Source organism: Fusarium proliferatum (genome assembly GCF_900067095.1).
Source record: "Fusarium proliferatum ET1 genome assembly, contig: FPRO_scaffold001, whole genome shotgun sequence".
Lineage (NCBI taxonomy): Eukaryota > Fungi > Ascomycota > Sordariomycetes > Hypocreales > Nectriaceae > Fusarium > Fusarium proliferatum.
The window spans coordinates 1,508,443-1,521,433 of NW_022194790.1; the positions used below are offsets into that span (position 1 = coordinate 1,508,443).

At 49.0% G+C, this 12,991-nt stretch overlaps 5 protein-coding genes across 5 annotated transcripts; 2 read left to right on the forward strand and 3 right to left on the reverse strand.

Annotated features, from left to right (window-relative positions):
* Window positions 1-26: 26 nt before the first annotated feature.
* FPRO_01587 (putative tetrahydrofolylpolyglutamate synthase (met6+)) lies at window positions 27-1,664 on the reverse strand (the record flags this gene model as incomplete). Its single annotated transcript, XM_031229817.1, has 4 exons — window positions 27-441; window positions 489-1,387; window positions 1,437-1,568; window positions 1,638-1,664. 4 exons carry the CDS (start codon window positions 1,662-1,664, stop codon window positions 27-29), a joined length of 1,473 nt encoding a protein of 490 aa, XP_031074886.1.
* Window positions 1,665-2,249: 585 nt separating this feature from the next.
* On the reverse strand, window positions 2,250-3,323 carry FPRO_01586 (uncharacterized protein; the record flags this gene model as incomplete). Its single annotated transcript, XM_031229828.1, has 1 exon — window positions 2,250-3,323. The coding sequence occupies one exon, from the start codon at window positions 3,321-3,323 to the stop codon at window positions 2,250-2,252; it is 1,074 nt and encodes a 357-aa protein (XP_031074887.1).
* Window positions 3,324-4,007: 684 nt separating this feature from the next.
* On the forward strand, window positions 4,008-5,750 carry FPRO_01585 (uncharacterized protein; the record flags this gene model as incomplete). Its single annotated transcript, XM_031229839.1, has 1 exon — window positions 4,008-5,750. One exon carries the CDS (start codon window positions 4,008-4,010, stop codon window positions 5,748-5,750), a length of 1,743 nt encoding a protein of 580 aa, XP_031074888.1.
* Window positions 5,751-6,926: 1,176 nt separating this feature from the next.
* Window positions 6,927-7,158, forward strand: FPRO_01584 (uncharacterized protein; the record flags this gene model as incomplete). The annotated part of the gene is made up of 2 exons (XM_031229850.1): window positions 6,927-7,001; window positions 7,060-7,158. 2 exons carry the CDS (start codon window positions 6,927-6,929, stop codon window positions 7,156-7,158), a joined length of 174 nt encoding a protein of 57 aa, XP_031074889.1.
* An 836-nt stretch (window positions 7,159-7,994) lies between these two features.
* Window positions 7,995-12,239, reverse strand: FPRO_01583 (uncharacterized protein; the record flags this gene model as incomplete). The annotated part of the gene is made up of 1 exon (XM_031229861.1): window positions 7,995-12,239. One exon carries the CDS (start codon window positions 12,237-12,239, stop codon window positions 7,995-7,997), a length of 4,245 nt encoding a protein of 1,414 aa, XP_031074890.1.
* Window positions 12,240-12,991: the final 752 nt, after the last annotated feature.

Sequence of the window (12,991 nt, forward strand, 5' to 3'; positions counted from 1 at the left end):
CTGCACCTCGTTCTATTATCATCAAATCATAGAGCATCAGCCTTTTCCAGTATTCCCAAGGCACCACCAACAAGATGCAAGCTTCCCGTGATAAAGGCCTGCACCGTCTCTCCGTCTCGGAGATCCTCTCCGAGATGTCGGGTGTAGTTAATGGATTGTTCGATTGTGGGCATGACTTTTACTGTGGCCGTGGGATCAAGGGACATCCACTTATCCGCAAACCGTTGCTGAACAGTCATCTTATCAATCTCAGCAGGGTCGAATTGACGGTTGACAAAGTCACGCTTGTAGCCAGATGCTGCATAGGTGACATTTGTGCAGAAGATGACATGGTCAAATGCTGGTTGTCCTTCTCGTCTGGTCGCTTTGAAGACGGACTCGAGAAAGTCGACGGCTTCGGAGCGGCCTTGTTGATTGAAGATCATGACACGCGGTCCATTGCTGAATATATTAGTTTCAGGGCAGTATAGGGTAATACAATGACGTACCGGCCAGATGTTTCGTCGTTGAACCACTTGGACGACATCTTGAGACTATCAGAAGTATGTGCGCCATCGACGTGCCATGTCACCTTGTCTTCCTTCTTGACCTCACATCGACCTCTCCACACAACCTTTTCAAGCCCGTCCATAAACTCCTTGGGTAGAGTATCCCTCCGAGGTGGTAGAGAAATGCCAACTTTCTCCAGTGCTGTTTCAGCGAGTGCAATGGCCAGTGTAGCATTGCGCTTCTGAAAAGTTGCATCTGGTCGAATCTGAACGCTGCTAAGCCGGGGGTCGACTGGTAGGACCTTCAGATCCACGTTCTTTTCCGAGGCTCTTTTCTTCAGAACTTCTTCTGCGTCTGGAACCTGTTCAATTGTAAAAGCCGCGCTTCCAGTCTTCATGATGCCCGCCTTGTGCCATGCAATCTTGGCCACCGTATCACCAAGAGCAAAGACATGATCGATGCCCAGTGTACTAATACCGGATGCTATAGGCTTCTCTACAACGTTTGTAGCATCGAATTCACCACCAATACCAGTCTCATATATAGCAACATCTATGCCCTCTTGAAGAAAGACGTGCCAACTCATCAAAGTCAGATATCGCGCATAAATAGGTCGAGGAGCCATGAGTTTCTTTGCGTCGTCTTTCGGTGTCGATTCAAGACGGTCCCACACTTGGAAGAAATACTTTGCGAACATGTCTTCCGAAATTGGTGTTGAGTTGATGCGTATGCGCTCACGAACAGCGATGAGATGAGGTGATGTGAAAAAGCCTGTCTTGCGGGGTGTGCCCCTTGTGTGCTGATACTGAGAGAGGATAGAGTCGACAAAGGCGCAGGTGCTCCCTTTGCCTTTTGTGCCGGCTACATGTACAATATTGAGGCGGTTGAGATCAGACGGCTGTCATTTGATCAGTCTCATACATATGTCTCGTGCTCGAGAGTCTTACAGTATATCCAATGCGATGAAGATATGTCTGCATTTCCTTGATAGACACAGCGTCAGGCCTTATCCCCGCCTTCCGACGAGCTTCGACGACATCAAAAGGTGTCTGAAGCGAGTTGAGCGCATCAATAGCATCCTAAAATAAGTCAAGTCAGCTGGCCACTCTTCCTGTCTTTTTCTCGGAGCACTATGAGAGGTTGCGTACATTATAGGACCGTCCTTTTGAGGCCATGGTGGATACTGCGACTCGTTGTACTGCTATGAGACTGAAAGGTTGCTTAAAAGCCCGCCAAGAGACATGACGCATTGAAATCGGCAACGTCTTGAGATGTTCAAGTGAAGCTGTCTTGTCTTTTGTTGGTGGTAACTCGCAGAAAGCTCGGGTAATCCACTCGTGAAATCAACGCCGTGCTATAGACGAGGTATTCGAGTTCAGTGACCGCAACATAAGTAATTAATATCGAAAGAGCCGGTACAAGTCTGATATATCAGACATTAGCTTTTTCGACTTTGCTGAATAGAGATTTGGGCTCATAAAGCGATGTCGCCGCACACCAGACTCGGGGTGTATCCCGCTAAGAACTTAGTGATAGGACGGGCTTCGGGAGGTGAATGCCGCTGATTGGATTCATAGCCATGGCCAACGGAAGTTTGTATGAAATTTCTTTAGGAAATATAGGAATAGATATTTGCTATTATTCTGACAGTTGAACTTTAATCATGCAGCTGTGAATCGTTGTCACTTTGCCAACAAACACCTGACAACCCCAAGACTAACATGCATTGTCCTTCGGGAGACCTCCGAATATCGGAGCCCTCAACCGATATTGTAATCGTCAATAAGACCTTCTCTCTTCAACACCCACTTGTTCATGCCTTCTTGTAGGGCTTCGGTAAAGTCACTATCGAATCTCTTTCCGCTATCAGCCCATGCCAACCTTGCTCGCCAAGTGAGCCACTTCTCTCCCATGACACCTTCAGGCGCTCTGATGATACCCGTAGCCAAGTCGACAACATGATGGTTCTCAGACGGCCTTCGACAAGCTTGGGAGAAGAAAATGGTGGCGCCGCAAGTGCCGCAGAAGGATCTCACCACATCGTCCGACGACTTGAACGTCTTGGCAGTCCCAATGAGTAGGTCGTCTTTGATACGGGGTTCGCATATGGATAAGGGGATAAATGTCCATCCCACAACGTTAGTCCCATTGTGAAGCCGGCAATCATCACATGCGTCAAAAGTCGCAAGCCACTTGGTATCATCTCTGTGCGAAACAAATTGCGAATAGAATTTGTCCTCCTTGATCTCTTGGCTTGGCCGGGAAATGGTGAAAGAGATGCCTTTACACTCGCATTCCACACGAAGACGCTCTTCCCCGTCTTTCCCAACTTCCACATGAGATTCAACGATCTTTGCCTCGGGGCTACCGTCAGAAGGGTTCCAGTCGATGAATTCCTTTCCACCAGAATGTGTCAGGGCTTCGGCGATGCCCCGGTCCTTTGTGGAGTTGCTGAAGATGTGCTTGCGGACATCAAAGGAGTCTGAAGCATTCACGAATGTTGATGAAGCAACTGTCCAGAACTCGTTCTCGGGCGGCCCTGTCGAAGCAATGTGACAACCACACGTTGAGCAGAAGTTCCATGTTCCGATCTTCTTCCCGATGGCGTAGCTGGTCATGTTGCTTCTGGAGGATGGCTCCACGAACTTGGGCTTCACACCATCGGGCAGCGGAGCATGGAAGATGCATGGCGCACCAGAGCCATACCTGCAGAGGCTGCAATGGCAGAGATGGGTGAGTAGAGGTAGTTTCGAAACCGGTACATCGATTGTGTAATGGACAGAGCCGCAGTAGCACTTGGCTTCAAGAGTCTTGCTTTCATTGCATTCTGCCATGGCTGAGATAGGCACAGATAGGCTTAGATGTGTAGGTAGTAAAGACTGTTCTGTTGGTGATCAGTGTATAGGTAGTGAACGAAGCTGCAGGTCAGCCCACGGCGAAAGACCTTTTGCTTTAATACAGCGACGTTTGCGTGTGGGGGGGATAACTCAACAGGCAGGTACCGCCATACGTCGTCTTATAATTTCTTGGATATATGGAAGTGCATCTGGCATGTAACAAGGCTGGTCGGAGGGATTCAGGCCGATGTATTACATGTTTGCCCACATTTGAGCATGTTGATGCTCTATCAGGATTCGTAGCCAAAGATGGCACTATCTGTTAATGCCATAACAGACAGCGTGAAGTTCACCTCGTTACTGTCTTGGTGCACCCCGCGATTAATGCCTTTGACCTGAAGGGCGTGCATAACGCTAAGGCTGAGATCGCTAGGTCGTTATCGATCGCCATTGCTTGAATTAGCGGGCAGATGTTGGTTGTGGTGGGGCAAACGTTGACAGTGAGATATAGCCAGATTGATAGCCGAAGTTAGCCCGCCAATCTTCAAAGGCCGGTTCCTAACTTTTTTTTTCTTAGTGGAGAGGCTGGACCATTCATCATGACTTCAACGCCTCACAAACTTTCTTCCTCTTCTATCTCCTTCTATCGCAGCGTCATAAAAGTTGCACCGGATTAGAAAAATGGCAGGGGTCTCGGACTTTGATAAGCAACAAAGGCAGCTGGAAGATGATCTTAGCAAGCTGCAGAATGCCCTGAAGCATTGGCAGACCTGGCATGTTGAGTATGAGATGCTCAAAGAAGAGGTCGAAGCCGTATGCAAAGATGGCGAGACAGAGCTTAAGACTATTCATGCCGGATTCGAAGGAGAGCTTCTGAAAGATCGTGAACTTGATGAGATCTTTGGTGAGAGGACACATCGATCTGGCGAACAGATTTTGAATATTCTTGACCGGCGCATCGATTACGTTACCACGAATATCACATCGCTACAGAAACAAATCAGCGCTGCTGAGACCAAGCTAGACGAAAGTCAAGCCGACTTTACTGAAGACGACGGTCTGCCTATCACAGAAATCATCGAGCAGCTTGATGATGATGACAACGTCATCTCTTACAAGCTTAACCAGCCTGACACTGCCTTACCTAAGATTCAAGATGCCCTTCAGAAGGCCGGTATTGACGATCTCGATGATGACAACTCAGCCTCAAAAGCCGAGAGCTCTAAACAAAAGGAAGCAGAGCATTCCCAAGAAAGTCCTTCCCAGCATACAGAGCTTGAATCCACGACTCTAGCACCATCCGCCACTAAAGGTGTGGTGTTTGCTGCAGAAACTAAAATGCAAGACGGCCCAAAGCCCCAAGTCTCGCGGAATGCTAAGCGTGTTGAAGAGATCATGAATCATGCCAAGGAGCAGGAGAAGATCAGCAACGAGCAAGCGTACATCCCCGAAGATGAGGATGAGGAGGACGCGGACTTGCGGCGGCAGATGCTCGAATACTCGGGAGAAGTTGGTGCTGTTGTCGCCGAGCTGCAGCTCGAAGAGGGAGACAGCGACGACTACGAATATGAGTACAGTGATGAAGGTTTTGAGGATGATGACGACGATCAGGAAGACAAATACGGTCGGTATACTGGCCGCGTTGTGACGGATGATTACCGTCAAAGAATGCTGGAATTAGAGAAGAAACTGGGCATCAAATCCCGCTTCACCGAGCAGCCAGAAGATAGGGATGGTGACGCAAGTTCGGATGACGAAGAAGGCATTGGCCGTATCGTAGTCAAGCCTGCCTCGGCGACAACAACATCATCATCCTCAGCCTCGAAACCTGCGCCTACCAAGTCAAACATCAAAGAGAAGCAACCAGAACAGCCCAACGGCAAGAAGGGCGTTCGCTTTGCTTCCAATCTTGATATCGCACCGGAGAACGAGCCCACTGTCCTTCCAGTGAGAGAAGCTCCTGTGAAGGAAAAGGAACCGATTGTGGAACCATTGAGCGACAAAATTGTTGAGCGCTCCAGCACTGCCAAGGCTCCCGATACATCTGAAATCAAGTCGACGCGCAAACCATCGAGATTCAAGAAGGCCAGAGATACTGTTCCACCGGGCCCTCTCGATGTCCCCGCCAAGTTCTTAGATCAAGACAGGCCCACGGCACCTACGGGTCCTGAAGGAATAACACTCGCTGACACGTTAGTTGAGCGCGAATCCATACGCGCTGCTCCTCACCCACCGGATGAATTCGATGATGAGTTGATATATCAAGAGGTCGCTGATGAGCACCACAAGCTTCGAAAGAAGTTCATCCAACGAGAAGGTGGGTTCCTCAAGGAAGATGAATCTCCGATACAACCTCTGGAGGAGCAAGATGGTGGACGGGAGCCAGTCAGTCGTTTCAAGGCTGCTAGGCTCTCAAAATACTAAACAAAGTAAAATAAAGGACAAGAAATCAAGGCACTCAGGTCTGGAAATGACAATGGGATGAGCTGCCGGGGGAACGAAGAGTCGAGAAGAATCGATTTGTTGCCCGTCTTATGCTGCTCTCGAGTTGCCTTTTGTGAAGTGGCATAAGTGATTGCTACAGTGCTACACTCTAATGCGCGTCGTTTATGCTAACTCTAAGGATAACTTGACATTTGGTTTGGCTATTGACTATTGACTCTGAGGGGGGGGGGTCACACGGAACGCTTTTCAAATCTGACAATTGATGTGTTGCAGCCTTTAATCTGCTTCTACATTACTAGCGGTTCCAATAGTAAATTCGGACGGGCTCTCTGAAACCATTACCTTAAGCTTGTGGTTTTGGTTATTCGTTTCACCCTTTACATTTAATTTTAGCTATCACACCTTGTTTATTAGCGGCCTGAAGAATTTATGTGCCTGGGTATTCTTATCTGTTGTCCCTCTGCCTCGGACTCTCGGTGGCTTAGTTTTTATGGCTTGCGTGGTGTTTGTTTGTCTGCGTCTGTGTCTGCGTCTGCGTCTCTCTTACTATCCCTGTTTGTCGTATTGCCTATTCAAGCTTTTGAGGCTTGCATAAATGTGGAATGCGGGCGTTCCGGAAGTTCGGCACCGCATCTTTCGGCAGTGACCGTGCCGGTTAATGGCTTGCTGACGGCTCTGGGCCCTATCATTGGCGAATGGCGTGCCTGGACGAAACCATACTCGGCGTCGGTTTGCCGTATGTCTTATACATAGTATCCTTAATAGTATGGACCCTGGCCAGAACACTCTCCCTACGGCTGCTCCCGCAGACAGTATCTCAGGCCTGGACGGCTACTCGGCATCTCAAGCGTACGTCACAGAAGTCTCTGGTCAAAGCTGAATTAACAGGAATCATACGGTGAGGCCAATCAAGAATGTAGACAACGACAGGAGCTCCTGGGACCGAGTGGCTGAGTTTCAGTGAACAGAGAGAGGCCTCTCAGTTGGCTCAAGGTACTTAAGAGCCCGTTCCTAGCTGTGGGATTACAGACTTGCTACAATACAACACACAGACAGCAGTAAACAAACAAACGAACAACTCTACTTCATCATCCACTCACTACCTGTCCTCTTTTTATCCAGATCCATCACTCGATCTCCCTCAAATCATTCAAGATGCCCGCCGCCATGGAACCCACTCAGCAAGCCCCCATGACCTCTGATAACGGAGACATCGTCACACAGCAGCCTGTAAGTTGCATCGTACGCAAGGCAAGGCTCCATGCTTCATAGACTAACACGTATAAAGAGCGCTGAGCCTCAGCCTGACATGACCATGCGTGGTGGTGAGGAGGCTGGCTGTGAGATCTGCTGTGGTCTCTGCGCCTGCGATGAGGGATGCTGCTAAGCAGACAGACACGGACTCGCGTAGAGTGTTCTGAGTAGAATAGACTGCTCGGGATGGAGTTTGGGTAGCATTGTTATCATGATTTAGCAACTCCCGTCTGGATGGTTGATCCAGCGGAGCAATAAACTACATTCAAACATCACATCTGATATCCTTCACGATATAGGCTTTATGTCTAATAGTAACCTAAACCAGAGATCTGGGGCAGATTCTTCATGCCATTTTGGCCAAACCCTTTTGAGGGATCCATTGTCTGCACAATGTGTATCCACCTACGCCCAGAGGCTCACAGTACAAAGATCATGGCATCAAACTCCAGGACTCTCGAGTCAGCCATGCTTCTACCTGGGCAATTGGCTAGTCATGATCCATCATTGTTCTGAGGCTTCCTTCATATGTCCCTCCTTTCGAACTTTGCCTCTCAAGTTTGATGTCCCCAGCGAGTTACAGTATTGAGATGTTACAACGTCCAGACGAGCAGATACCTAGATAGTAGATAGGCACTTATACATGAGTCTTAGGAATGCAATGGTACCCCGTGCGATGCACTATAAAATAAAAAGCATAATATATTTCAAAACTGGTACAATGTTGGTATTCGCGTGCCACGTTTCTCAGGAACTTAGCCATACTCGCTTGTTCATACTAGCTCAATAGAAGAAGTTCACTATTAGGTAAACAGACTGTTCATACTTGTCTGAATACCAATCACACACATCTATTTATACCCGTGGACTCTTTCACAAGCAAACTTTTGCTTGGCTTACGTTTCATGGTATCTTGTCCTCCTTCGGTCTCTGCCTCTGGTCTCCTTCGTCCTCGTCTGCCTCTTTTTTCTAGCCTTGTTTAGCATCATGGTCCCGCATCTGAGCTCTTATGTGATCCGGGATGTCCCTGATGTCAACAATTTGTAGGCCTTGTTTCTTTTTAGCAGAACCTGGAGTACCAAACGTCACCTCTAGCTCAGCCTTCCTGTTCTCATCGCCCTCGTTGCTGGCCGTTAGTGATGGCGACCGTCCTTGAGTGGAAGAGTTGGGACTCTTCTGAGGTCTGTTAGGTGTCGATGGAACTGGGGCAGACCGTCTCGGCGGTATAAAGACATTGGGTGGCTTCTTCTGCCTTGGTTTCCTCAGTTGTGCCTGTTTTTTCCTGTTGAACTCTGCAACTTCCTCAGGGTCGGGGCCAGATTTCTCGGGTGTTGGTGTGGTCGTTGCTGTTGGGTTATAACGCGTTGGGTTACCCCCTGGAATTGCCAGTCCGCCTATAAACTCGGGGGCAATCCTTGGCCGTTGTTGCGTATTGCTGGGTCCCGCTACGGGGGGTGACTCATTCGTGACAGGAGTGTTTTGCTGAGCTGCGGCTGTGCTTTCGGCTGCTGGTGGTTGTTGCGCTGGCGGTGTTTGAGTGGGCGTTGACTGAACAGGTGAGGGTTGGCTTTCAGCTGGTAAGACAGATGCAGAGGCGCTTTGAGGTTGTTGCGGGTTTGGTTCAGACTTTTCCTCCGGCAGGGTCGTTGCCGTTGGCCCTTCGACCTCAGGGTCACTGATGGATGCCTCCTGCACGTTAGTCTCATGAGTACTAGCACTCTGACTGTTTGTGACATGGGCATCAGTCTGCTGGGAGTCAGTATCCTTATGACTAGAGTCCTCGCCTGAAGGAGACACTGCCTGGTTTGAAGTATCATTCCCGACAACAATGCCCTCAGCAGCTGCGAGGGCTAATAGACCGCGAGCCGCCGAGTCCATCTCCGCTACATCATTTCTACTGTCTTCACTTACCTGGGAGGGCGTTGGTTGTAATGTTTCTGGCTGTGTATGGGGTTGCCCTTGTGACACTGACTCAAGGGTTGATTGGGCCGCGCGAGCCTTCTTATGTGCTCGCGACACCGGTTTCGCAATCTTTCGGGTAGCGAGCTGTTCGGCGGTAGCTTTCACCGCTGGATCAGAGAGAGGATCATTGTCTATAGGAGGCTGAGCATCCTGTGTGGGTGTGACTGGGTTGTCGTTCTCATACGCATCTACGACCATCTGTGCAAGCTCTTTCTCCTCCTCAGTCATCCCTGCCTGGATAGTCAGGACCTCTGGTAGTTGAAACAAGAAGGGGATGTTGACGGTACGGGCGGGCGGCGCATTCGACTGCGTATCCTGCATATCAGCATCTTCGAGGTTTGCCTCTTGATCCTCGTTTGCTATCTCGCTCATTGACAGATCTCTCTCTAGTTCTGTGTCTTCCGAGGAGCCTTCGTCATCCTCGTCCATGAGGTCTTTAAACAGGTCCTGAGCTGCATCTCCTATCATTCTACTTTGCTCTTCATTTGGGCGCCATACATCGGTCATCTGAGCATCATCCGTTGTAGATCTTAGGAGGGTTTGCTCCTCCGGTATACTTACACCAGGCTCGGAAGCCATCTCTTCGTCACTGTCCTGAGGATTTGTTCTTGCGGTTGGTGTTTCTGGTACTCCGATCAAGCTTTCTTGTTGATTTTCGACAATATCATGGCCATCGAGGCTATCGTCATATATCTCTTCATCAGATTCGTTGTATCCATGAGAGGTGAATGGTGCGAGTATTGGATCGACCGTGGTCTGTATGCCTTCAATGTCCCGAAGTATGGAAATGGAGCTAGTACCAGGAGAGCTGGGTAGCTGCCCCATAGTTGTGCTTTCAGACACAGAGTGGCTCTGTGTGTCTGAAGGGAGCTGAGTGGAAGCAGGGGGCAGATATGTCCCATCTTCATTGGTTTTGAGCAGTGATGTCTCTTTAGAAACATTTTCACAAGCTCTAATCAAAGCTTCAGTTATAGCCTGTTGGCTGCTCTCAGTCCTTGGGTATACTGTAGTAGATTGACACTCCGTGAAAGTCTCATTCTCGGCGGATACGACGCTTGAACAGGGCTTCGGAAAGGTCTGAAGAGAGGCTTCGCTTTGGTCATCTTGGGCTCCCGAGGCCAGACCACTAGTCGAAACATTCGAGACAGATGTATTCTCTAGAGTAGCATAAGGTTTAGTAGTCTTTGGCAAAGGAAGCTCAGCGGTAGGTGGATGTCTAACGACAGGGCTTCTTTGGATATCGTGTTTCGAGTTATCATGTGAGATGCCTGTGGAGTAAATAGGGACGCTGGCTGATGTGGTAGTAGTATCAATGACTTGCTGAGTCTCCAGAGACTTGAATGAACTAGGAAGCTGTCCGTCCAACAGCCCCATGGACATCTTGTACATTTTTTCCTTTTTTTCTTCATACCTTTTCCTATCAGCCTTTTTACTACTTCTAGTAGGAGCATCCCTTCGTGATTGGTGATGTGTGCCATTATGTTCGTTTGACTTGGGCCCCCGTTCATTTCGCCTCGAAGTCCCTGAAATAGACGGTCTTGAATTTACCACAGGTATTCGTGTAGACCTCAGCAAAGCTGGAACAGATGTGTGAATAACGGTGGGACGGTCGTGGCCGGTAGCATGAGTCTGTACCGACTCATGTTCGGCATCAGCTGTAGGCTCAGGCGAGTCGGGAAGTGTGATAGAGGCTGGAAGATGTGAGGATACAGCAGAGTATTCTGGCTCCTTTACTTCGTCTTCAGCTCTGTTTTCATGGATAATGACCAAATTGGCGTTGATTGTTGGCTCGGGGCCCTCGGTAGCCTTTCCCTTATCGAGAGACGTCTGTGTGTCCTCAGGCGAAGCTGGATCTGGACTCAGCTCTGGGACTGAAAGCTCTGGCACAAATACTGGGGCTTCGGGCTCTTCTTGGACAGGAGATTCCAGCGGGTCAGTCTGTACGACCCGGCTGACGTATGTTCGGGGGGGTAGCTCTAAGGGCTTGGTCTTTGTGCCATGGCTAGCAAGATCTGTTGGCTCCGTTTGTGTGCTCGCATTCTTGACCACGGTAGGTCTCGGCCGTAGGGTGTTATACCATCCTTCTCTCCAGGCTATTTTGATGTCTTGACCTCTTGGAATTGGTCTTGTATCAGCAGGGGCCGGAGCTAATGGAGGAGCCGGCGCAAGAGGAGGAGCCGGTGTAAGAGGAGTGACCGGCGTGAGAGGAGGAGCGGGCTCAGGAGAAGGTCCTGGTGCAGGAGAAGGTATCGGTGTAGTTGAAGGTCCTGGTGTAGTTGAATTTCCAAGTACAGTTAGAGGCCCCAGTACAGTTAAAGCTCCCAGTATGGTTACAGGTCCCGGTATAGTTGAAGGCCCCGATGCAATTGAGGGTCCCGGAGCAGTTGAAGGCCCCGGAGCGGGCTCATGTGCCGGAGGCAGAGATACAGAGTCAATGGCTCTAAAGCTTCCAGCTACTCTTGCCTCGCCAGGTCTGAAAGGAGCAAGCAGTCTCTGGCGAGTCATCTCTTGGAGGCGTTGACGGTTTGCTGGCCCTCTTGATTGAAGACCCTCCCAGACTAAGCCAGTCCTTTCATTCTCGACTCTCTTTCTGTCATTCTCGAGTTTCATTCTCTCATTCTCGAGTCTCATTCTCTCATTCTCGATTTCAGTCCTCTTGTTTTCTGCCTCAGCAGTCCGATCCGGCTCGCCTTGAGCATGTCTTCTGATATTGTCCTCCTCGACCAACTGTCTCATCCGTCGTTCTGCGCCAGTATCACTGGGTTGGATGCCAGTTGTGTCTCCGTCTGTTATGCCAGGATATTGGAATTCAGGACCTGTGGTCTCACGTAGCTCGTCGTCTGTAGAAATGACATTTTCCTTCACCATTTCTATTGCTTGGCAAGCCCTGAATCTGATCATGGCGAGGCATGTAAGGATGCTTGGCATTGCAAGATACTCCCAAACATTCCGCATCGTGGAAAAGAATGTTCTGAGGCTTCTTTCGAATGCAACTCGAAATACTCTTGGGGTGAGAAGCAAAATGAAGAACCCGACGACGGGAGGAATTAGTACGGCCAAGCTGACAAGGCAGTTGCCGACGAGGATTGTGGTGGGCACAAGGATGAAGCGCATCGCCTTGAGGGTCTTGTAAAGAACGTAGATGGTGGTGAAGGCAATAATGTAGAATTTGGTGTCAAAAGGTTTATCTGTAATGAAAACATAATCCCACAGCCAACCCCAGAGCCAGCTGGGGTCTACTTCGCGTGCCATGTTGTTGATTCGTGTCGAGGGAATGGCTAGGAAGTCGCAATTGTTTAGTTCCCTTGAGTTATGGTGACTTTTGGTAAGGTAGGTAGTGTAGAGTATAGTGTAGTATCAGGAGTGTATGAGTGATATTGTGGAAGTGTATATAAGTGAGCGAAAGGTTTATGGAACTCACTTGACAATGATGTGCGGGTGAGGACTTATCATATAGTACCGAAGGAATCTTTGCAAGAAGCAGAATTCGAAGAGTCACAGAGTTCTTTGGCGAATTTATTGTTACTCCCATTATTCTTTTGTTGTGAATAAAGTCATTGACCGTGACAGTGGCCAGGCAGATGCTAGCAGTGTTCACCCACAAAAACAGTCACTGAACAAACACTGGCGAACACTGGCGAACACTGGCGAACACTGGCGAACACTGGCGAACACTGGCGAACACTGGCGAACACTGGCAATACAAGTGAAATCTCTTTCAGTCACTGACATTCGTTGGCCTTGCTATTTGAGCACTGATCCTGCGTGAGACGTGTAAATATTGACAATGTAGAGATGGCTTTGTTAACATAGTGCCACAGCAAAACAATACATAGGATGCCTTCAAGCTCAGCCTTATTGTATCACCTCCATTCCTTTGAAAGTCTTTCATGCTTACAGTCATAGACAAACACGAGGTAATAGTTAATGAATAGATATTCTTACTTTCGCACGAGCCTTTGTTGTTAAACATCGGCCAATGGAGCAGTGCCACAAAGCACTGC